At 43.1% G+C, this 25,911-nt stretch overlaps 1 protein-coding gene across 3 annotated transcripts; it reads right to left on the bottom strand.

Moving 5' to 3' along the window:
• Window positions 1–252: 252 nt before the first annotated feature.
• Window positions 253–25,911, bottom strand: gatad2ab (GATA zinc finger domain containing 2Ab). 3 transcript variants are annotated; one of them, XM_070831960.1, is made up of 11 exons: window positions 25,797–25,911; window positions 9,449–9,757; window positions 6,078–6,201; window positions 5,771–5,902; window positions 5,447–5,518; window positions 5,086–5,202; window positions 4,728–4,928; window positions 4,289–4,538; window positions 3,764–4,164; window positions 3,412–3,649; window positions 253–3,032 (listed from the first exon to the last, which is right to left on the bottom strand). In XM_070831960.1, exons 2-11 carry the CDS (start codon window positions 9,742–9,744, stop codon window positions 2,899–2,901), a joined length of 1,965 nt encoding a protein of 654 aa, XP_070688061.1. In that variant the 5' UTR covers window positions 9,745–9,757; window positions 25,797–25,911; the 3' UTR covers window positions 253–2,898. The 3 variants fall into 3 exon arrangements, with proteins under 3 accessions (XP_070688061.1, XP_070688062.1, XP_070688063.1); XM_070831961.1 differs by having other exon boundaries at window positions 4,728–4,907; XM_070831962.1 differs by having other exon boundaries at window positions 4,728–4,904.

The following is a 25,911-nucleotide window of genomic DNA, read 5'->3' as shown; positions in this document are numbered from 1 at the left end:
TTTTGTTTAATGCAGTCAGTCTGTAGCCCGGAGATGGTCAGATGTTTCATGATATAAAACAATGCTCACATGGGAGAAGCTGCAATGAGAGAACGTTTGGCTGCTTTTCACTTGAAAAACCTGACAACTGCAATCAATCATCAAAATAGTTGCAGATTAATTCTCTGGTGACGGACCAATCGATTAACTGACTGTTGTTGCAGCTCTGCTGTGCTTAAACAGCATAAATAAACAGACTAACCAGACGCGGCAGAGGGGTTAAAATTAGTTTTATTATTATTTGATAGAGCAGAAAAAAAAATTGAAAAAACAAACAAATATTTCTCATACATTGTTTTCTTTTCCATTTGGGCTGCATTGCATTTAGCAGAGCTTCGACCCCAAACAAACGGAATGGTGATATTGTTGTTTAACAGCAGCAGCAGCAGGCAGTAGTCAGGACAGCACGGGGTAACACTTAGCAGGGCACAAAATGATGGGTTCATTCCAGATTGCTTAGTTTGCATCCACAAGACGCGGGCTGCTACCTTCTGCCTGTCGGGAATGTACAGACAACCTGGAAGATTTCCGATGCTACTTTGAGACAGAAATACAAAATCTTGAGCAATTTAAATTAAACATTGAATACTTGTATTTCTATCAGCAATGCACATACTGTATTGTTGCACCATCCTAAATGAAACCCAAATGTTACAGTGATGATACCCTGGTACAGAGGGATAAACTTCAACTGATGCCCTGTTACCTAACGCAGTGCACCGTCTCTCAGTATGGAGCCTGGCAATAATCAGCGAGTTTAAGAGTGCACTCTGGGTACAGGACACAAATCATTAAAATGTTGCATCAGACTATCACATCATGGATGACATATGACATCGCAATTGAGGCAACAGGGCAGCAAGACTCCAGGTTTGTGATTAAGTAGCGAAAGAAAGCGTAGAAAACCATCAGTAATGTTTCAATGTGAAAACTTTTTTTTGTTTTTATGGGAAAAAATACAGGAAATTGAGGAAGTCACTGCTGGGGTGGTCAGCCTCTTTTGTCAGTTGGGTTTGCGTTTTTTTTTTTAACATATTGCTTGCAAAACATCCAGATTTTTAAATATGCACAAACTTTTCAGCCTCTTTCTAGTGCTTAAATTCAACACTTAATTTTGTGACACTTTGCAACAGGCCTATGGTAGGGTTAGATCAGCTGGACCACCTCAGTGACTGACATCAGAGAGGACAGCACATGATTAATAAAACAACTCAACATGATGAGCAATGGGAATCCCCCTGTTTAACGTAGGACATATTGTACTTCACTAGCTTATCCTGTGCTGCTGCAACCTGATAAAAATGCACTAGAGCTTGTGTGAAAGGCATAGTTAGCTCAATTCAAAGACCTGACATAAATCATACACACCTTATTGTTAAAGACTAAGAAGTTCATGTCATTTGTTGCTATAGGGGTTTTTGCATAACTACATTCTGAAAGCTGTCCAGCTTCTCGCAGACCAATCGTAAGGAGAGTGGGAGCCACTGGACACACAAGAGAAAACAAAATCGTTTTAAGTGGAGATCCATTCAAACTTAGGGCATAAGCATATATCTTTACTAACATGACCCTATAAATAAACCCAGAGACAGTTTGTCTATAGAAGAAAAATAATGCACCACAACCTATGACTAAAAGCAAAACAATGTCAAAAATGACAATCCTTACACCCCCTCAGTTTAGCATGAATTCATGTTTATATTCAGAGAGGGTTCAAATAAACTAGAAACCTTCTAGCAGAAGGGATTCCATTTGGGCTCCACTAGTTCTTTGGAAGGTTTTTTTTTCTTCTTTTTTATTTTTATTTTTTTTACAATATTCAATAAGAATACTCCTCCAAACATTTGCTCCGTGTCTTTACACGAGTCAGTGAAACCTTAATCTTTATTCTTCCTCTTCATCTTAGAAAAAACAAAGCATTTAAAAGTAGGCCACAACATGGAACCCAGCAGATGTAAAACCACCTCAACAGTAACATTTGCCTGTAAATTCAGACCTCGACAACAGGCCACTTCCAAAGTATCAGGGAGCACAATATTCCAAACACAGTATATGACTTATAGAAGAAAAGACAAAATCCTAACATTCAGCCATACAAAATAATCCGACACACATCAACTTCTCTGCTATACGCGCTGTGGGTTAGAGAGAAGAGGCAGTCTGTGTGCAGATAGAGATCATTTTTACAGTCCTTTTTTTTTTTTGATTTATTCATTTTTGCAAAGCTGAAGCAGTTATTTCGTGGATGGTCCTCGAAGCTCAACCACAATCCCTGTGATGAGGTCTTCAGTTAAGTTCGGTTCGGCCACCATGTTGGGCCCAAATCTGACTGTCTCAGACTGGAGAGGGGTAGGACGTAAGGCGAATGTTTTATTGTGTACAATGGTGATTTTTTTTTTTTTTTTTTTTTTCCCCGCCTAATCCAGAGGCAGGGGAGCTCGGGGATCTTTCCTCATTGCAACTGGGAGGTTCGACCAATATACAGGAAGGGAGTGGCGACGCCACTGGAGAAGTTTGTAAAATTGTACATGCCCATGTAAACCCCATCCATCCAAAAAATGAAAAAAAAAAAAAAGTACCCAAATTCTACTGGACATATTCCTTGTATGCCAGAGGCCCAAGCTGTTGCAGCACAACTCCAGTTTGGGATGAAAGATTCAGGTAAGGAAGATGGTAGCAGAAATATCTGAGGAAGAGTTGAAGGAACGCCTGTATCCAACAAAAAACTAGGCTGATTTCCCCAGAGCCATTTAGGCCAGGGGCAGAGTCCATAGAACAGGTTAGAATGATAATGAGAATGGCTGTTATTAATATTAAGAGGGGGGAATAGTTGTGATGTCAGTACGGAGTAGGGTTGCATTATTTCCATGTGTTGGCTGCTTGGGAGATCGAACGGGAGGGAATCATGTCCAGCAGGTACTCTCGCTGACGCTCGACAGCAGAGGTGGTCTTATGGGCAGACAGGCTCGGGTTAACGTAGGCCATAGTCACACCTGTGAGGACACAAACACATCAGTGGTCGGTTTACTGCAGATACAGCTGTTTAACATTCACTTCATACGATGAAATATAACACGCTCACAGTATCTTGATTCATGTCTGTAAACGGCAAAGACGGAGGAAGAATTTGGCAAGGAAAAGATGAGTGAACAAGTCTACATATTTTGCCCCCTATGACAGAAAATTACACCTGCTTAAGTTTAATTTGATAAGAGAAAAAAGAAAATGATACAAGCAGGACTATTACGAAATTCTAAAATGAAGGGCCAGAGAGGGAGCCTTCATAGAAGACAGTGATGACCCAAAAGAGAAGCAGAAAGCGAGAACAGGTGAGGCACGCTCTCAATCTAACCTCGTCTCACGTTTATCTACCTGTGTTGCCGCCGCTCTGCTTCCTCCAGGCAGCCATGTTGCCCTGGTTGCTGCCGCTGCTGCTGCTGCCGGCGCTGACCTTTGACCCGTGCTGCAGCGGGCGTGCTGCAGCATGCTTACCTGCCCTGTTGCCCAGCGCAGCTGCCGTCACCGCGCTCTGCAGCTGAGAGGCGGAGGTGAATGAGTGGGCCATGCCACGAGAGCTCACTGCAGACTGGAGGCTGTGTGACAGCTGATTCTGTACAGAGAGACAAGGTGATGGGAGACATGCTGTGTCACGGAATAGTTGCTTATTAACATGGAAATGTTTTTAAACAAAAGGCAAAAAAAAAAAATCAAAGGCTATGCTAACCTGCTTAATGGAGTGGTGGGCAGCCACAGATCTGTGCTGCATGGCGGCCCTGACCTGCTTGTACTGCTGGGACACCAGCATCTCACTCTTGGACATTGAGGGAGAGGAGGACGAGGTGGTTTTAGAGAGAGGGGAGGATGATGAAGAGGAGGCTGCCTGCTGGAGGATGCGCTGCTCAATCTCCTGCTCCTGTTGGAGTGCCTTCACAAAGGCTGCCTTCAGCCGATTGGTGTGCTCAGCCTTCAGGGCCTTCTTCTGGTTGGACGACATGCATTGGTCACAGAGGACATTCCCAGCCTTCTCCTTTCTCCAGCGGGAGGTAAAGTCCGTCTTACACTGGGCGCAGGTGTATGGCTCTTTGGGAATGGAGCTGGCCATGGCAGCAGCTGGTCCCAGATTACCTGCAAAGAAAACATGGGAGCGTTTTTAGACTAGATGTAAAGATGTATACCCATGTATGCTATTTATTCTACCACTGAACTACAACAACCCAAACCAGCTACCAGAGTACAAAGATCTACGCACCCCTGCCGTGCATTTCGAGGAGTTTTTGCACCACCTCCTCCAAACCCAACAAGTAGATGAACTCATTATTGGCTGCTGAAGGCAGGAAGTTGAACTCGGGGGCAGGGGGTTTAGGTGGAGGGATCTCCAGCAAAGTCTTCTCCAACTGCTTGCGCAGTGCAAGCTTTGCAGCCGCCTGCCGGCTAGCTGGGGAATCATTGATGCTTGAGTTGGGTGACGGTGAAGAGCCTTTTAGGCTGGTTGGAGAGGCCTGGACACAAACAGCAGAAACCACTTCAGCAATTACACATAACGATGTCAGTGTCATGGCTGACCATATGCATGAGAGCTATTCAGCCAAGCTATGGAAGAGAGTAGCTATGAAAAACTGTCCGTCAATGACAATGAATGACTTCTTGTAACAGTGACTACTATGTTTGTTTGTATGTCGCTTCTTCACCTGAGGGATGTTGACCATGACATTGCTGTTGGCCACATTAGCCACCCGGATGAGTCCCTGCTGAATGATCCTCTGGCCCTGGACCTGGACATTGGGCACAGAAGCCTTTGGAGCCAGCAAGAGTGGAGGGGGGCCTGAACCGCTGTGCTGGTGCTGTTGCTGGCGTAGACTGGCTATCTGCTGGGGAGTCATTGCAATAGGCTGATAGCAGCACGGATGCAGAGGCAGCAATCACAGATGCAAGAAGAGATTGAAAGTAGGAAATTAGCAAAAAAAAAAATCTTCAAGTGAACCCACTTCAAATGTGGGTTAGTGTGATGACAATTATCTGAATGGTTTCATAGCCCCTCACACTAACCTGGGCCCCTCTGACTAGAGGTGGCATGACAATCTGAGAGTTGTGTTTGGACGGGACCTGTTGCCCACCCCGCACCAAGGGAGGAGGAATCACCGTGCCTGAGCTTCGACCAGTCACCTATAAACACAACATGGCACATTTAGAGTAAAGGACACAGTAAAACTTTTTAACATTATGTTAAAAGAGCATAAGCATTTGATTTTGTAAACGTGAAATCCTCTGAAAGAACAACTCAGCTGCCCTGCACTAATGATGCTCAGTATCCACTTTGTATGAGGTATAAAGCCGATTTGCTTGATACATCAATCCAACTCTACAATCCAAATTATGGCAGGAGGCTCTGGTGAAATGCTGTAACTACCTGGAGGGGTCCTTTGCTGGATGTGATGCTACCTCTCACCAGAGGAGGAGGAGTGGCTACAGAGCCAGATGCCTAGCAATGAACAGGGTGTATTATTAGTTCATAAAGTTCTATTTCCTTAAAAGGCATGAATGCACAAAAAACGTTTAAAAGTCTTCATTAATGATGCCCACAACAAGAGAATCTTAGGAAAACCAGAAGCCTCTTGATAAATTCAGCTGATAAAACAAGCTTAAGACACAACTCCCATTTGTGATGCATCTATCAGTTCGAACCAAACATGATTACCAATCAACTGGCTCTCTGATCTCCTGGGGTTTTTACCTTCTGCACAGTGCTCTCCTTCTGAATCTGGCTCTGTCGTAGTTTCTTAAGCAGCACCAGCTTGGCCTCTTGGAGTCTCAGCTCCTCCTTCAGTTGTTTGATGATACGCTCCCTCTCCTCCGGAGAACTCTTCTATATACACCATGCCAGGGAAGAAAGAGCTTTAGCAGACATATATGTACAATTTAAAGCTATGTCAGTGGTGACTAAACCAAACACAGTTTGGTCTACTCGACAGCTATCACATCACAGCCAGTGGGTGAAATTAGACTGTGCTGTATGCAAAGTTTAAATGTTACTTTCTTACCATGAGTTTATCTGTGTCAGTCTTTGTGAAGCAGTGGCCATTCATGAGAGGGCTGGATGGCTCATTGTCTGACAGCACAATCACATCATCTGGCGACGGTGGCTGCCGCTCTTTCTTAATGTCACTGAGGAGAGAAACGAGAAAAGGCAAAGAGCAAAAATACTGAGAATGTGTTTCATCAGTCCACCAAGATTCGACACGGTCTTTCACTTCAGTCCAAACTACAGCAGTTACCATCAACTCCAATTAACTTGTAGTTTTGTCTTATATCCAGTAGATGGCAGTATATAATTATGATTTCATCATCCCTGTTGTAGTGCAAATGTGCTCTGGGACACACAAGAAGACAAGAACCAAGAGATCAATAATGGAGTAATGGCGGCAGGGGAAGATCGCAACGACCCATTATCTCCAGCGAGAGGCAACATCAACGGTCAGACTGGCTGCTCTGTCCTCTCTGACAGAAATGGCAAAGTCAGTCATAAACAACACGTATACAAAGGGCAAATCAACTGCATCTTTTTTTAATGGAAGAAAAAGGCTTAGAGCCTTTGATAAAATGTTAAGTGGCTTTTCCTGACGACTGAGGAGAACAAAGGCGACTAGTGGCAAGCTACACGTGCATCAATCTGGAAAGGGCCAGAAATAAGAAGTAGGGGGTAGTTGCAATTTTACAGCGCATGGACCATGGCGGAACAATAAATCTGCTGCTATCACAGCAGGGATCCTGCCACGTCCTGAGGGTCGGTGCGTTAGAAAATGGAAGCCTGAGTGGTAAGGAGAACTGGTGGAGGAAGAGATACGGTCGGGCCTGTGATATCTGACAGTACATGAGAGGTAGAGTTTTGGGTTATAATGTGGAGCTATGCGTGCACACATGCGGTGAAGTTATATAATTGTTCAGGCGCTGTCGAGAGAGCGGCTTCAGGGCTTCAAGCTTAGGCCCAGTTTACCACCCAGACAGGGCCTCACCCCTCCCCTACCTCCGTGGCGAGGCCTGTGGCCTAGCCGGATCGGCACAGCCTGGGCCTCAGCTCTCCCCTCCCTCCCAGCTGCCGACACCAGAGTCACAAGCTGAGCAGAGCGGAGGTCCGCTGGAGACACTAGAGAGGGTGACAGTGAGGGGGAGGGGAATACATGGCCAGGAGCCAACCTATTGTGTACACTCTCTCTCACTCAGTCAATCACTCAGTCACTACTTCACATACCCTTCCCCCACCCTTACTTAGTTGTTCATCTTTTATACTCCAATTCACTGACTCAGTTCTTCACACTTTCTTCCTTTTGAACACTACTGTCCTCAGACACATTTCTCTGCCATCCTCTCCTTCCCCACAACAGCTGTGTAACAGCTCCCGTCAACAGACACTGCATGCTCAGTTCAACAAGGTCAACTACATGACAATCACCATTCTGCTTATACTTACATTATGAGATGAGAGTTTCAGCAGGCTAAGCTATCACAACACAAAGTGCAACAAACATTTCCACTCATGTTACTTTGCTCTTGTTTATACGCTATAAACGCTACCTGATGGAAAGTAATTCCTAGATATGCTTCATTCAAAACTAGAAAGATGCCCGACACTGTGGCACTTTGAGCATACGGCTATTCTGAGAGGGATTACTCTCCTAAAGCGCTGCTAAAGCCTGAACAGGCAGCAGTTTTCCTCTCCAACTCTGTTTACATTCCGCACATATGATATGATAAACAATGTCAGACACAAGAAGCATTAGAGAGGAATAAAGAGCTTCATCGTCTCTCACAAACAAAACCCCATGGCGACCCACTGCCTTGACTGACTTGGCCTCTCTGATATGGTCTAGCTTGTGATGGTTGCTACCTCGCTATTGAGAACAGCTTACACAAGCATCCCAACACACAGCAGCTTGGTTATGTAAGGTCCAGTGTTTCTGCTTGCTTCGGCTTCTCTGATCATGAATCAGTTGTTATTAGGTGCTGCGAGATTCTCCATTCACAATGTGGTGCAACACTGCTAAGTGCCATTTTCAGCTACGTACGGCTGTTTATGAAAATGAAATGGCTACGTAGGCAACAGGCCTGGAATAGATGTGCTCAAATATTGACATGTCTTCAACATGAGAAGAGGAGGAAGTATTGCCTCCTCTCAGTTTATACATGAGCCCATTCAAGACATGTTCAGTCTAGTTATCACATTATTTTTTGGCATGGTAAATTTGGTTTGCATTACGTTTCATTGATAGTTTTACAAAGTTGGCCTACATAGACCTTTTGTCTTTTGCATACAACAATAAGAAAATAGTGCAGCAGTGAGTAAGCACACAAGCACATGCTTCAGGTTTAACAGAGGCCAAAGGTGACACTTACGATACAGCACAACAGAGCCACGGTGCTTCCAGCTAAATCACCTCTCTGTTCCACTTTAACTGCCATTACATCAGTGTGTGTATTTATTGCTCTACCAAACATGTCACATGACATCAGGCATTTCTCTGTGTGGTCATGTGACACACCCACCACCACTCCTGGCCCCTCCTTCCTCCAACTCCTTCCAATGTGGAAACCATGGCAACGGCCAGTTGGAACCAGTTTGTGACACATAGCCTTCATTTTGTGTGAAGTGTGAGGCAGAGTTCAGGTGCTGCTGTGGGAGAAAATGGAGCCCAGGCCTCAGGAGCCTCAAACTTTTCAAAATGGGGGCAAGCTGTCGACAACCGCACAGTGACTTCCTGTATGACTCCTGTCAGACCACTTGTTAAGTGCAAAGTTAGAGGGAAACCAACATCTCCCGTCGACGCATCTCTACGCAAAACCACACAGAGCGTGTGCAAGCATGAAATCGGAGGCCTACAGACAGTACATAAATTACCCCAAACAAGTTTTTGAACAAATTCATGCACAAACACGCAAACAAACATTGTCCCTCAGCTGTCAGCTTGTGAGCAGTCCTCCTCGCCATTCCTGTCCCCCTCCCTTTAACCCATATGATGATTCAACATCAGTTAAGCATAATCAAATAGAAAACAGCAGCAAACTACTGATTGATTGCTTTGCATTTTCATGACCGCTGATATTGTACAAACTAGTCTGTAAGGAGATTATGCATTTTGTCCAGCTGGAAATACTTACAAAGAGTTTATTGTGGACAAAGTTGGCTGAGCCTGCAATACTGAGGCCCAGCGTACACAAGTGGGCATTTAAGGTTAAGCGTTTATAGTATTCTTTTCATAGTCATTCACACACTAATGACTTTTATCAGTATCACTGAACAATATGTTCTTTATGACCAACAAGGTCTCCGTCCCTGCACATGAACACACTGCTTCTAAAGTTCAAGACACAAAAACAGCCTCTGACTCAAACCCTGTGATCTTGTCCCATGTCTTACCTTTTGGATGTGCTCATGTCAACAGGCTCATCTCCAGTCTGCACCTCCACCTTGATAGTTGCCTTCACTTCCCCGGCTTTTAGGATGCTGGCCGCTACTTTTGCAGCCTGCTCACTTTTCAGCTTGACACCCTCAGCTCCAGATCCCACCAAGGCCAGGGGAGCTCCAGCTGCATCACCTTTCTCCAGCTTAACCCGTTTACTGTCTGTGTCTCCCGGGGATCCTGCAAGAGCCGCGTGGTCCCTCTCTAGAGCCCGCTTCTGGCTGCGCGTTTGACGCACTGCCTCCTCTGACATGGCTGCTCTCACCCTGGAGAGAGAGAAGACAGAAACAGTTACAAACAGAAAACAAACAGACTGACGCAAGGGCAAAATGGTTATGTTAAACTAGGACTATGCATGACTTCACAAGAGACAGGAGCAGGTTTGTGGACTAAATGGATATATAGATTAAGGTATACTATCACTGTTGGACAACACAGCATCATTATTTATTGGAGAAGTTTCACGAAGACGAGCAAAAAGAGCTGAGCCACTCTCAAACACAACATTGTTTTTGATGATTTAAATCATACTGTACTGCACTCCTTAATATCTTCTGCTTTAGACTACTGTGCAGGTTCTGAAGAGTTTTGAGTGTCTTATCCCCTTTATAGAAGTGCCTTTTGCCAATGAATACGTTACCATAACAACCACATAGTAATGTGTGAACATTGTGCTATTGCAAAATTCAGCAGGGCAGCAAATCAGATACATTTTTAAACATCAAGCGTTCTGTTGAGTTTTATTTTAAGAAAAATACACCACCGTCTTCCATGGGCAGTACAGCGAACACCAGCAGAGAATACCCAGTAATCTGATTTGGAAACAGAGACAGTATCTACAGGTCTAGTGAGGAAGAAGAAGTCCCTTACATCTTGTCAAATCAATTGTTTATACCACTGGCTGTGGTACGATTGGTGTCTACATGTACAAACAATGTGGAGCATCCAGTACAGGGAATACGGGAGATTGTAGCTGCCTCAATTTAATTTAAAAGTAAGACAATGAAACTGGATGACAGCATTGTCACGTGTAAACACTACACCAATAACTGACCCGAGAGGCTCATTAGAGATAAACCAAATCTATTAATAAAAATCTACAGTATCACAGATGCATTTATTAGGTTTAAGTAGCACCTTATTAAAACAAAAGCTCTCAGCCGGCCCAACCTCACCATTGTAGGTGAATATCAAGGTCTTCTCATTTCAAGTACTCTTAATCCCATTTTATTCCATGCAATTCCTTTACATTAAACAAGGGACTAATCTGCAGTGGTGTTAATTTCATGGAATACAAAGCAGCAGCTGGTTTTTGAGGACAATAATCATCCATAAAAATGAATTGATTATAGTTGCTGGGTTGTTCACATGTAAATGTACAAGGTTTGATTTAATTGATACTTCCAGCTGAACAGAAGGAACAACCCTGGGGTGTAAAGGCGTCTCCTGTCCTACAGCCAGTGCCCCAGATGCTGACCCAAATCTCACTCACTAAGATTTCTGGGAAAACCTATTACACAGCAGAAAAATAGCACCAACGCTGTGCAACATTCACACGAGGCACACCAATGTAGGCCATACAGTCATTATAGGCACTCGCAGGCTCTCTTGGATAAACATTTTTACAGTAATCGTTATAAAAATGTCATGAGGACAAGCGCTTGTCTATCACTGCATCTTTAACAAATTCCAATATGATGGGGGTGAAACCAAGTGCACATATACACCATCTTGTGTGACTGATTCAGAAAGCTGACTCAAGGTCTTCCTCGGCCAATGTGACATCATCACAGCTCCACATGACCCTATCCCAAAATTCCATGAGAGACAAACAGCGCTTCCCCCGAAAACTGGTTCAAACTGGTCTGCGACTGAGATCGAGAGAAGGCGCAGGTTTAACCCCTGGAGAGACAGGGTGGCAGAAGGGAGGGAGAGAGAGACTGGGAGGCCACAGACACGTCCCATGCAGGGAGAGGAGGAGGAGGAGGGAGGAGGGAGGAGGAGAAAATTATGCCGTCTTCGGACATTCCTAAACGTGTCTACCAGACAGCAGGAGGGAGGACACGTCACTGACATGACTAAGTTCTGTGGCAGTCAAGAATGAACAGCCCCTGACAAAATAACACACCTCTCATGATATTTGATACTCTAAAAAGATACCAAAAAAAAACATTTTAAGATTAAAAGCAAAGCTCATCTTCCACTTTAGAAATCTATTGGAATCTAATGTGTACAAAAACGCCCACAAGTGTGTCGTCTGTAAAGCAAAGCATTGAAAGAACAGCAAAGTAAGGTGGGAAAATGAAAACTGCTTTTCAGCAATTCCATCAAATCACTGTGGAGGTGAGACAGGCATCCTAGACACTTTGCAAAGGACTTTGAGTGAAAAGATGCTTGAAGTAACATAACCAACAAACGTCTGAAATCAAGCAACTACAGCACAGCGGAAAAAACGTTCAGGTCTGGCTTTGCATACAAGTGTGGGGATTCTAAAACGCACCCTGCTCTGGTACACAACAAGGACAGATGTGCCCTGCTGTACCATCCCTGGACACAAAGGCTATCTATCTGCCAGAGATGACAGCTTGTGTGTGGGTGTGTATGTGCGCATACTCATATACAACACACACTGCTTCAGAAAGCATACTTTATCCTGTAAGACTGTAGAAATGGTGCCTGCACGTTTCTCTAGCTGTAATGGTGTGGCAGTGAACCGTGTCAGGTACAAAACGACTGTATCCCTCTGGGATGGTGCAGTGTCAGATCTGCACGTTACTAGGACGGCTGTGGTTGCCAGCTTCAGGTCTAGAGACACGTGGCTACTTTGGTCCCAGAAGAGACGGATGGCATCATGAATCCAATGTTTCATGAGCTAGATGCACTGCTGCTTAGCAACAAGGAGGAGACCAAGCAAAGATGTAATCCATACATATGTTGTGATTATGAGAGTCGTGTCCACACTCAAGACTGACCAAAAGGGATGAGTGCACTAGTTCTTGTTAAAGGACAACACTCCATCTCACTAAACCTTCAGTGAAGCACCGCCACTCAGTGGAGCCCATTTTCTATTCAGCATCTTGGTTTCTATATGAGCCCTGAGGGCCTGTTGTGCGATAGAAAGTCATTCAACCCTGACCATGTTATAGAAGATTTGCACTATGAGCTATTGAACATGTGAAGAACAACTGAGGTGACTCATCTATACAAGGCATCTTAACTATATGGGAGCCTACCGGACCCTCGTCATCAAACACAAGAGTCTATCTATGCCTTGCCATTCACAGTGACACGTGAGAGGATCACAAGGTAGAAAAAAAAAAAACATGGCATCAATGCTTAAAGCCGCCAGGAGCTGAGATAGTGTTGCACTGAGACCCTGGGTATTTGATTTGTAGCAGTTTGGATGCTCCTGTAGCTCCATCCATCCAGCGTGCAACACCAAATGAAACTGACACTACAATCTCACAAATAAGTCTGACTTGTCCATCGGGAAATGGCTGGTGGAACTGGTACCCCAAACCTCCCTCAAAAATACAAGATCATACACACATCATTTTACTAGCAGGGTTATTCTCTGTTGATTTTGTGGGTGGCTCAAATTCATTGTGATTGCTGCTCAAAGATATATTAGCACCCACAAGTGAGATGTACGAATTCATACACTGTACAAAAGTAATCCGATTTAATAAACAATAATATATACTATATGCATGTTTTTTTAAGGATTAAGGAAAAAACTAGCGGCCTTATTTTCATGAAGGGTGTAGCACGGGCCAAGGAAGAACCATACCGCTCTTTGAGTGCAGCTCTAGTCGAAAACATGCAAATGTTTCAGTGTCTTCATTTTAACAGCTTAACTTGGGGCTCTATACTGTTGACATCTTTAAAAATACATAGATACATTTTATATCCTTTGAACTTCTTTGTCTTCCTCAATTTAAGAATCTGGCCATCCACAAATAAATGTGGCCGGTAACAAAGCATGAATTCTGTGAACACTACCATATTAACTTATATATCTGCATAATGTTGGTGACACATTGAACAAGCACTCTCTACATTTTAGAGTTTACTGTATGCCAGTGTCATAATCATTTGACATACAAATGCATTACCTACAAAGGCAAGGAAAATGATGGGAAGATGAGAAAGAGTAGAGGACAGCCAGTGACAAACAACTGTGTCTGTTCCTCTCAGGAGACTATGGAGGAGAAGATGCATGTCCGTCTCCTTTTTACTCAGAATAATACGGCATAGGGGCAGAGAAGACCGTAGAGAGGAAAAAAACAGAGGAAAGAGGGAGTTAGGGGGTGCAAGTGAGAGAAGATATCCCTACTGACCATCAAAGACAAATCTATAAAAACGGTTTGTCCGAGCTGTTTGATTTTCTGCCTTACAAATTAGGCTTGCTCAAATCAATACATTTGCATTTCTCTTTGAGGGCTGTATAGGCTACCATTAGTCTTTTTATCTATAACATAAGGTGTATGAAGAAAACCTCCCCTCCCTGTGTGTAGTGCGGCAGGATAAGATGCAGCTGCCTGAAAGCAAATGGAAATCTTATGACCTAGACTGACATTACGGGTTTTATTTTCAGTCGGTCTCCTATTGTGTCCACTAGTTCATAGACAGCAGATCAATGGCAAAGGCTCGTCCCCTCAGGTAGCATGCTAGCCTCTTATCTCCAGCGCTGTAATGATCTCCCCACTGGGACAGGACCCAGCCAGCCAACACATTATCAGCCATTTTAAAAAACTGAGGCTTTTCAACTGTGTCCTTAGGGTTCAATGAGAGGGGAAACAGCAATTATATTGTCCAATAAAAGCAATACAAGTATGGATTATTATTGACCAATAAAAGACAGAAGAGCGACAACTCTTTCTTGTGTGGCTTCGGGGTCCTGGTCCTTGTAATATTGAATTAATCGCTCAAAACTGCCAATTATCCAGCAAATACGGGCAGGGGATGATTATCTTAAATCCAAGGTGATTATTTACTACCTACCACCATAAAGGGATACTCCTACGACTTTCCTGATGTCATATCTTACTTATGAAATTGGTGGTTTTTATGATCACAAAATCATTTCATGCAATCAAAGAGTAAAGTCCTTTTCCTTTGGGACATTGTCTAAAAAGGAAAAAAAAAAACAATCAGACTACCTATGCTAATCTGTGCTCACCAGGCAAGGAGTGGGGGCAGGGACCCAGCTGAGGTGGTGCCATGGTGGGGGGAGGAAGGGTGCAGAGCGCATGTGGTTAGCTGAGCCATAATCTAACTGTACCCAAGTGAAAAATACTCTTCCTTGTCTTCTTTCTCTCTCTCTCGCTCACTCTTCGTCCTTCCCTCTACCCCTCCCTGCCTCAAACACAAACCAACCTCCCCCCTCCTCCTCCTCAGTTGTTCTGTTGCAGGCTCGGCCTGCCCAGAGTGTGTGTATTTGTGAGTGTGTATGTGTGTGTGTGTGTGTGTGTGTGTGTGTGTGTGTGCCCCTACTGGTTGTGTCCCGAACACCAAGGGTTAAGCCCCTGCCATTTTAACGCCACTGACAGATCAGACCATTAGGGTGTTACCTAACAAAATGGAAGCCTTTAACCCTGAATCTGCCAGACTGCCTGTGTGTGTGTTTGTGTGTGTGTGTGTGTGTGTGTGTGTGTGTGTGTGTGTGTGTGTGTGTGTGTGTGTGTGTGTGTGTGAGTGAGCGAATGAGAGCCACAGCCACACAGAGTGTATGTATGTGTGCGCATTTCTCCACCTGGATTCTCCCTCAACAACGTGACAACGACAACAGCAGTAAGTCTAGGAAACGCAAGGCAGATTTTTTTTTTTTAACATGAGCACACAAGAATGTGTGATCATGTCACAGCCACATTAAAACATACATGGCTCCAACTGTTGAAAGGCAGACTAGCAGGGACACACTGATGTGCATGTTAATGTAGCCTTTTAACACAGACAGATAACATACAAATAAAAAGCACACATCGTTCCTACAGCCCACGTCTCTTCTGGATTTTGGCGAGCACGCACAAACACACATGTGCAATGCATAAAAGCCTTGTGTGTGGTATTTTGGGTTACCGTTTCACACCATTAACAGAACATAATTTACCAACCATTAAAAAACATAAAGAACGTCTAGATTATGAAGCTCTAAAAAACACCTCAACATCTCAAGTCAACCCTCTCTGGTAGTTTTCTTCAGCCTCAAATCACTGGATACATTTTCAACCACAAATGTTTACTAGCTATAATAAAAAAGGGTAGCTAAATGTTTTCAAAAACCCTAGACAGGGATAATCTCCAATTTCAGCCAAATTGCTTCCAAATGGTTACACCATAATCCTGTAAGACCAGAAGCCCATACCCACATACAGACTGGAGGGCCAGGACACACGCAGACTGCTATCAGATTACATTTCTCAGAAATGGATGGCAGCAGGAAGTGACTAGAGGAGGAGGGGGAAAAAAGAGCTTAAAGGGTGCGAAGAAATACATGATACCAGACAAGACAAGTAGGAGCTGAGCACATTATCAGTGCAGATAGCTGAAGAACACAACTGGGTAAAGTAGGTCAGTTGACTCATAATTTTTAGTTGAGAAGGCAATCATAACTTTCAGTAGATCTTGATCAGTATGGTTTAGTTAAGGTTAGGTCGAAGAGGATAAACATACAGAAGAGACATCCAGAAGAAATCAGATGTAAAAAAAAAAAAAAATTTAATTAATTAAATGTTTGCAAATAGAGATAATTAAATTATACTGCAAATAAAATGGCATGAGCAAACCTTCCTCCTTACCACAGCAATCACCTCGTTCAATCACACATGCAGAAAAACCTGTCATGCGACATTGTTAATTACCATGCATTTTCTAGTTAGCATGCCTTCCTTCTCAGCATCACAACGACCATGAACATTTGAGTGTATCGAGCATATTGGAGGACATCCATTAAATAGATAACGCTATACAGTAAAGCTCACAATTGAATCTGTGGCAATCTGTTTTTAACATTAGGTGCGGTTGTAAATGACGTCTGCTGCACTAGTTACCACACCCGACAGTGAGGTCATGACTGGGTACTGAACCTGACGAGAACCGAGGACCAACTGGATGGTGTCTTAAGCCCCAACAATCAAGAAGTTGTGTTCCCAAAATCTGGTCAGATTCTCAGTCTTGTTTACTTGTGCTTTGAGAAGTCTTGGCAATCTTTACAGGTGAGGAGAAAATTGAACAAAGTGCAAAATGCCATTGGAGGCTGAGGTGCTCTGATATGTAGAGACACTCGTTATGTTGCTTGTGACTTGCTATGGCAGTGGATAGCACTGTGGATACCACTTGAGTAGGTGTTGCTTTAAGCTGAACCTCGAACTCATCGTTCTTCATTCTCCTTCTGGCTGACATGCACGTGCTAAGAAACAAAATGTCTTATTTTTAAATAATCCATTTAAAGCGTCAAACAGAAAAACCTCTCTCATGAAGCTCACTCTGTATGTGTAAGGCTACTTACACACTGCTACTGTGCATGAGTGTTGTCCTGCTCACAGCTGTGGTGCAGATGAACAGTGGACAAGTGCTTTGAGAGATTAATTTGCAAGTTTTTTTTAATTTGTTCGTCTAACGGCACCATTGAAACCATTGCAATGCGCATAATTCAAGCAAAAGTTCTTTGTCAGGGACAGAGACCTTTCAAGCTAAAGTATTACGACCTGCCAGTCATTTTCTCCATTTTGAATACATGAAAATCAATGACTGGGTGCCCAGGGTATTTCTATGAGCATGAAACAATGACAATTGACCATCAAACCCAGAGTCCTGCATGCCTAAAATATGAAGACCAAAATTAAATTCTGGAGTCATGATGAAAAACCAAAGCCCCCTCCCCCCAAGGGCCACATGATATCAGCCTGATGATGGACTCATCCAGCAGATCTGGGGCAGTGAGAATGACAACCTGGTCATTTTTTCTGGTGTAGTGTGACGTGGCAGAAGACAATCACTGCAGTGTGTGGAACACCTCACAGCACTATCGCACAAAGACCAACTATTTTTAACATTGTTCATCTAGCACAGCACTATAAATTTCCCCTTGAGTGTTCATCCTGTCTTTTTTCACCCCCCACCCACAGCTGGGAGTTTACGAGTAAGTTCTGTGTCTACTACTGTGTACTTCCTACTAGAGAAACAGATGACTGTTGGCCTGGGAACCACACAAATCTGTGAGCTCATGTTTTAATGGCTCTGGCAAATGAGTATGGTCCCCCTCCGGTTCAGACCGATTTCAAGCCAACCTGGCCCAGGTCGGGCCAATCACAACCGTTTATCTAATATGGAGTGAATTTGATTTGATAATCCACAACCATAGTGGCTTCTAAAAGAACAAACAACTGCAGTTAAAAGCTTCTGTTGACGAGAAAGTATTTTTTCCATACTTCTAACAGGAAAAGTTAAGTAAAAGTCTAATTTTTCGCTCAGTACACTGCTTGGTCGTAGGTCACTGCATTTGCATTGAGAGGCATTTTGTCTTCACCTCCTGGAAATCAAAAACTAACCCGAGAGGTTCCGGATTCATTTGCATTTGCGAATTGGTCTGGCAATGTCAGGCTAGACAACTTTGCTAATCACAAGTCAGAGTCGGAGTAGTTAACCCTTGTTTTGATGACTTCATGGCCAGGTATGACAGTGCGCTGAGGAAATATGAATACACGCAATCTGCGCAAACTGGCCATGTGGAGGGGATTCAGGCAGGGTTTGTCCCCTCTTGGACACATGCCTTGATGCTGCGTGTATCCAAGTTGCCGATCTGCCTATTTGCTGCACTGAGAGTTCGAGAGTTGCCATGTCAGCACTGGCCATACAGTGGAAGCAATTGTTACCGGCGGACTGAAAAAACAACTTTAGAAATGCACATTCCATAACATGTAAATGTGCAATTAGTCTTGTTTACATCAATCAAATGCTATTTCAGGCAATAATGGTCATGTGAGTTTGATTGGCATTAACGTTATCCAAGTCAAGAGAAGGTTTCTTATTTTGCTTGGCTGCAGAAATCAACATAAGCAGTGCGCCAAACGCCAAAATTTAAAGATGTATAGTTGTAGAGGTGGCTGGTCAGACAGAGACGAGGAGGCGGGCCAGGGTTTGCTGTGCTTAACAGCGACACATTGAAAAGACCACAAAGCAGAAATGCACTCTCCTATAATACAGTTCATGTCACAATCAGTTTCATGAATTTAAGTGTATTTTATCCGTCTATCCATCCATCTATCCTTTTCATACACTACATGCTCTTTAAGAACATTAAAAACAAAAATAACATGGCTCATTTCTGAATTTCTCTACATCCTCGTGGAAATAGTGCCTATATATTACTGCATCAAGTGTGGGAAGTATGGTGGAGGCTATGAATTAGGCTTGTTTGCAGTACAATTTAAATTTCGGGACGTTAGCTTCATTTAACACAATGCCCAACTCATCACGTCTAAGGCAGGTTGGTCACACTGCAAACACACATGCTTGAGTTGATATGAAGTCCAACAGGGTAAACAAGAAACAGTCAGTTAAACATTGGAGGATTGCTCTCCTCCAGCTCAAAGAATTCCCTGAGGCCTTTGGGTGGGACCCTGTGGCCAACGCAACTACTCCTGTCCTCTGGCATCTGATACAACAGACACAGAAAGTGACAGAACAGACGGTTCCAAAAGGACAAGAAACCATTTAGATATCAAAAACATTTTATAGACCTGCTAATCTAAAAACATTACTATAACAGATCAGAGGTTAAGGTGCTTCTAATTACTTAAAAAGTAGAGGGGCACACTCCTTCATACTTACAGTTTCTATTTTGTATTCCAGGGGTGTCAAACTCAATCAAAGAAAGGGCCAAAATTTAAAACACGGTCTAAGTCGCGGGCCAAACGGGCTCAACATTTAGTGAAGACTCTAATAGTGACTCTGTTATTATAGTATATAATATAACATAATAATATATTTTATCCAGAAATATGAATTTAAACAGACAAACTTCAACAACTTTTCCTCAATAAAATAAATAGAAGTTTAAATAATTTTTTTCTTCTTTGTACTATCCCCCACCTGCTTTGAAAGTCTCTGTTTTCAAACTCCACATTTCGTTTAGCCATTTATTTTGGGGGGGCTAGCTTAATGGCGCGTTTCCACTAGTACCTACTCCGTACCTACGCTGAGTAGAGCTGAGTAGGTTCTAGTGGAAACGCGCCATAAGTGTCGCTATAACAGCGCTGAGCGAGGCATTGATCCGCTGATCGGTGTGTCATACCTACGGGAGGAGGGGCTGCTGCACGGGTTCTGACTGGCGCGGCAGCTGTTCAGTGCATTGTGGGATTTGTAGTATTAGAGGTGGGAGTGCTGTTTACCGACGGGCCATTCTTAATAGTCACATGAAATTATCTCGCGGGCCTTGAGTTTGACATATGTGTTGTATTCTATTCTTATTTTAGTTTTATATCTTAGTATTTATTTCTTTTAATTTTATACTAATGTATTTCTTTCTGTTCCTGTACTGCTGCAACAACCAAATCTACCCACTGGGGATCAATAAATGTTTATCTAATATATCCATCCTATGCTCTCTACTGTCAGTACACAAGGTTCCTGTCCGTCCCCAGAGTGAAGAAGAAGTCAGCAGGTTGACTCTGTTGAGGCCTTTAAATACAAACTAAAACTCATCTTTTCACCTCAACTTTCAGTTACATGGTTATTCTTTGATCACTTCAGACCCAAGACTCAATGACTCTATTAAGTCTAGTATTCAAAGTCCATGTTTGTCCTATCAACAAGAACACTGCGAACTTCCTTAGAACCTGCTGTTCCTCATTATCCTCCACTAACACGAGTGTCCAAACTGTGTGCCTCCCTCGCTTTCTTTCCATTTTCTCCTTGTCCTCTCCTTTTCACTATCGTTTCTCCGTGCTGGCCATCCTAGGGGCTCTCTCTGTCTCCCCTGACTGACAGGGACTGAACATTCCAGATGTTTTGAGCCTGCATCTTCATCCTCCAGGAGATTCAGCCACTCTTTCTCCTGTCTGTGTGATTGGTGTGCTTGAGCTTTGCCTTTTGTCTGCACCTCTCCAGGTCTACGTGGTGGAGAGGTCGTGTGGCTCATGTCCTATCCTGTTTGGCAACACCTGCAAGTTGCCTCACATCCTCCGGGATCCATATCCGTCATATATGTTTACAATCTATAATTTTGTCATCCTGATCCTTTTCCTGATCCATACCGTCATTTTGCTATCTTGGTCTATTCTGTATGTGCAACATCTATTGCATGCAGTGTTTCCCCTACCTATAAACCTATAAATATTAAGTATTATTAAATATTAAGAAATAAACACAGTATTGCCTTTCTGAATGTTGTGGTGTTATTTCCTTGTTAAAAAAGAAATGGCCAAGGAATCATCTCACTTGCCTCATAAAACCTGTGATATAGGTCAGTTAGTATAAGATGTTGTGGAATTTTAATTCACACTTTAATACGGGGTCGTTTTGCATAAACATTTATATGCACAGTTTGTGCACTTCCTTTGTCTTACATTTGGCGCATCTATGTGCTATTTTTAGCTCAGAGAAGGAGTCCATCAGGCTTGCAGCACAGCAGCCGAATCTGTAAAGTTTCCCCAAGTGCAGCACCGTCGGTAGGCCGAGCTAGGTACACAATACTCAGCTCTGTGTGCTTCATGAGTATTTAATGTGCAGTGTACAAGTATGTAACTGCAAACGTTACACTGTAAGATGTAGAGCATTTGCTTACAACTTAGTGTTGGGTGAAAGGCTTCTAAGCAGCAACTTGGTGTTTATTTCAGTTTTCGCTGTGCCAGAAGTTATGATGGTCATGCTGCTCATTATGACGCCAGAAGAATAAAACGTAAAACAAGACAAATCTTATGAGCTGACCTCAGGGAAACTACATAAAATATTGAAAACTGTAAATATGACACCTCTTAATAATTCTTTGTGTTTATTTTATTTAGCTATTAATCAATTAAAAATATGTGCCACATACTTCATCCACCCACACATTGCACACTCTTGCTGAAGTTTTCTTCCCCCCATTTAAAAGGGGATTTGTGGGGGGAGTTTGTCCTTGTCTGAATCGAGGTTCTGAGCATTGAGGATGTCGTATGTTATACAGATCGTGAAGCCCCTTGTGGGAAACGTGTGATGTTGCGCTATATAAATAAAACTAACTTGACTACTGCATAATATGAACAAAAGTCAGTCAAAGTCCAATCACTTTCAAACAGCGGATCTTTTATTCCTTCCAGGGCTCTTACTTCTTGGTATATGGGGCTTACAGGGCAGCACACGGACAAACTTAAAACTCATCCTTTCATCTTAATTTTCACAAAGTCGGTTATTCTTTAATTACTTCAGACCTTGTATCTGTTATTATCCTTCCGGCAGGTTGGTATCAGTCTAGTCCATGTTCGTCCTGCCAGCAAGAATACTTGTGGACTTTCTTAGAACCCTTGCATCTCTCTTTTAGCCTCCGTTTAATGATGATATTGGGCTATATAAATAAAAGTAGTCTTGACTACTGCATGATCTAAGTTAAAGTCAGTGAAAGCATCCATCCATCGTCTATACTGCTTGTCCTTAAGGGTCGCAGGGGTGCTGGAGCCAATCCCAGCTGACAGTGGGACTGGACTGGTTGCCAGTCAATCACAGGGCCTATACATGGAGACAGACAACCATTCACGCTCACACCTACAGGCAATTTAGATTCACCAATTAACCTGCATGTCTTTGGACTGTGGGAGGAAGCCGGGGTACCCGGAGAAAACCCACGCAAACACAGGGAGAACATGCAAACTCCAAGTTCAAGGCTCAAACCACAAACGGATTTCAACTTGGAACCTTCTTGCTGTGAAGCAACAGTGCTAACCACCGTGCTGCCCTAAAAACATCCAATTACTTTCCAGCATACAGGAAAAGTCAGTAATCCAACAACTCAACAATAAACAATACAAAGCTATAAAGTGAGCCACCCCAACAGAACATGGTCAGTTTTCACTTGCAGCTGCATCTTTCACTTTCACATTTTATTCACAACAGGTGATTAACACTGCCCGTCTGTCATCATGGGCTTATGTACCATATAAATGGCCAATTGCTTTTGATCAATGTCGAAGGCCCATTTCACCATCACATTTTGCCGCTTCGTTACAATCTTGTGTGCAATGCAATACACAGAATTTTCAGAAACTTCAACTAGCCTAACGTCCGGTAACTCACTCCAAAAACAACTGTGGGGAGAGATGAGGGGAGTGGAAATGGTGAAATAAAAACATGATTGGTTGATGCTTCTCCATGTCATTGGAGCAATGAAAAAAAGATTAATTCGTAGCACCTCACATCTGTCAGGCAGCGACAGATGTCGGGCATCAGTATTTTGGCTTCATGTCGCTGACTTCCATTGAAAATTATTTCTATGACATGACTTTGACGCTCATAACATGAACACAGCATAAGAGTCTTGCAGTTCATCTTTTCCTGGTCCATCTCTGTGGCTTAATACCAATCTTAAAAACCAAAGTACAAATCAGGTCCCTCATCTCTCATCCACAGCAACACTGTCCATCTGGCCAATTTGGGAGGGATTTAGTGGTTTCACCAGCATTTCCTGTTAACCTTTTCGCTATGACTGTGCTCACACTCCAGACTATCTGCTGTATTACACTGTGTTCTACAGCGAGCTACACGTACAATTACGACACCACAGCCAGATGTGGATGGACAGAAACAATAAGGACTATGCCATACAACCCTGCAGAGAGGTATACCCAGTGTTAGGGCAACATATGGCAGGGTTTTTCCTGTCGATCTAGCTCAAAGGCCCACCACTTTTCTATTTTTGGCCGCGCCTTTGTTGAAAAGTCAGAGAAAATGTGTTTTTACACCCAAAATGCTGTGTCCTTTATCTGCAACTGCTTTGTGCGGTACATGTGGCACCTGAGTGTGGAGGTTAGTTTGAGTACCCTTTTGTCTAAAATTATTTAGAGGCTTGAACAATGTGTCGTTCCCCAATACATATCTAATCTAATGTTTAAATCTGTGGTGTTGAAAGGAAACCTACGCCTTTGACAATGCTCTAAAAAGGTGCGTGCGCTTCCCGTGTGCTCCCCACACACACACACACACACATTTTCCAGCCTTTGCCACCTTTGTCTCAAAAAATCCAGGAAAATTCCTGAACAGGTGATAAACAAACACTAATAACAGGAATGTCATATGTAAATGTTGCGGTTGTGTGAAATGTATGTGACATCCATTTTCAAACCTCTCACTTTAATCAATTAAATTTAAAAAAAATAACAATAAAAAACGGTGGTGCATGTAATACAAGTTTAAATCAGATGTTTTAAGTGTGCCAAACAGAACTTCCATCTGATCCTTCACGTTCATGCGCACTGCTCAATGTTATGAGTGAACGGCACAAGTTGTAACTCAGAACAACTGAAAATACACTTAGAGTTAGATTAAATTCCTTAGGAAACCTGAAAATACCAAGACTAATATACCCCTAGTAAATTTAACAATTGCAACAATGAGCAAAGTACCTTTAAGCCTATGAAAAAATTGCAAGAGGGTAGTAGAAAATACAGATGTATCTTTAAAAAGTTTCAGTCCTGATGCAGCAGAATAAGAGTGGATCTCAAGTCATGCCTGTCTGGTTACATCACTCTCAGGAGGACTTTTCATAAGAGGCACCCCTCCTCAGGCAAATCCAAGGCCCATCATAAAATGCAAAGCGACATGTGTCCCCCATCACTAGCCAAGGGTGCCAACTGTCTGCTTGCTCTAAAAGGACGGCACTCGCTCAGTAGAGGTAGGGACACAAGACCCTGCTGTTCAGCTAAAACACACCTAAAAGACAGGTGAATACAAAAGTAGCTTGAAGTGTCCACTTAAAAAAAAAAAAAAAAAAAAACATGACCTATGGTTCAAAGCTCGCTGCAGATGCAGTGACTGCCTGAAGAAATGATCTAATGCTGAGTCCTAACAGAGTAATTAATGATTCAGACATATCTCACAAACATACCTCACAACCAACATTAAATGATCACAGTGCCCTTAACAGCTTGACTTCAATGGGAAATGAACGCTAGTTGAGCTCTTAGACTTAAGAGCAAGACATCTCATTACATACATTAAGAGGTGGATCGGATCTTAGTTACAGAAATACTATTATTCAGGTGCAAATACAAAGTGTGCGTTTAGTTGTATGTAGTCTGGCGCAGGTGATTGCTACCTACCCGTCGTGGACAGAGAGACACACACCCAGACGGAGCCACCACCGTCCACCATTACGCCTCCATAAAAAGGCTTTTCACGGTTGAGCTAATCTGACAAAGTTCTGAGATCAATGGCTCATAAAGCCATAATCATACCCATCCGCGGCTAAGAAAACCAGTCGGCTGAACAATAACCGGTAGCGATACTGGCAATGATGTTCTTGAACTTCAGTGACCCAACTTTGCCCAAAATAATAGCTACCTATATCCAACTAACCCATCAACAACAACAAGCTATCTCATGCTAACGTTAACTTGGCTTGCCAACAACAACCTGTCCATCTGTCCGGGTACAGAACCAGAGGCTAACTAACGCGAGCTAACATTGCCAGCAGGAATCAGACATTATCGGAAAGTCGCCGCTCACTGGACCCTAAAACTTACACCTTTACATACGATGATAGACATTATGATATTTAGCTCGGATGTGCGTAACGTAACGTGTCCAAATAGCGATACACGACAGACAATGAAACCGACCCCATCGCAGTGCTAGTGCTGCTAGTGTTAAAAGGCTAGCTAGCGAGCTAAGTTAGCCTGCTAACGCTAAGTCCCTGGACACTCAGACAGACAGTCGCTAAATATATTCGCAAATTATCAGGCGTTAATTACGCCCAGAAAATGACAGTTTTCTCTCGGAGTTTGGTAGCTTCGTTGCGGGTAAACAGGAAAAACAACTTACATTACATCTTACTATTGATGCATCCTAATGCAAGTTTGCCGGGGAAGTTAGTTTTAATATTCCTGGACTTTTTGAGGCGGTTTGTTCCTGGCAGTCTGTGCTCGTAGGTGTATGTGCGGAGCTGAGAGACACACAAACTGTTACCTTGCACGTTAGCTGGGATCAAGCTATGCTAGCTAGCTTAACTTAGCTGAGCTAACAGCGATAGGGAAACTTCCCGTCGTCGTCATAATTTGATTGAAAATTAAAATATTAGATTAGTTAATATGATGCTGAAATACATGAACTTACGAAGTCTAGGAGGAGCCTGACCGAGTTCCCCCGCGATTTTCAGATGTTTGATGTTAGTATTTCGCTGGCTTCGGTGTAAAAATCCCGGGGATCCCCTCTCTTCTGTCCGCTGCCA

The sequence above is a fragment of the Pempheris klunzingeri genome, chromosome 6 (genome assembly GCF_042242105.1).
Source record: "Pempheris klunzingeri isolate RE-2024b chromosome 6, fPemKlu1.hap1, whole genome shotgun sequence".
NCBI lineage: Eukaryota > Metazoa > Chordata > Actinopteri > Acropomatiformes > Pempheridae > Pempheris > Pempheris klunzingeri.
The sequence above is the reverse complement of the archived record's forward strand: the minus strand, read 5'-3'. Positions and strand labels throughout refer to the sequence as shown.

Coding starts and splice junctions, on each gene's coding strand:
- gatad2ab (XM_070831960.1), bottom strand. CDS start 9,744: ATGTCAGAGGAGGCAGTGCGTCAAACGCGCAGCCAGAAGCGGGCTCTA. Junction 5,903..6,077: donor CTGACACAGATAAACTCATG/GTAAGAAAGTAA, acceptor TGGTGTATATAG/AAGAGTTCTCCGGAGGAGAG. Junction 3,650..3,763: donor CCCACCACTCCATTAAGCAG/GTTAGCATAGCC, acceptor CTCTCTGTACAG/AATCAGCTGTCACACAGCCT.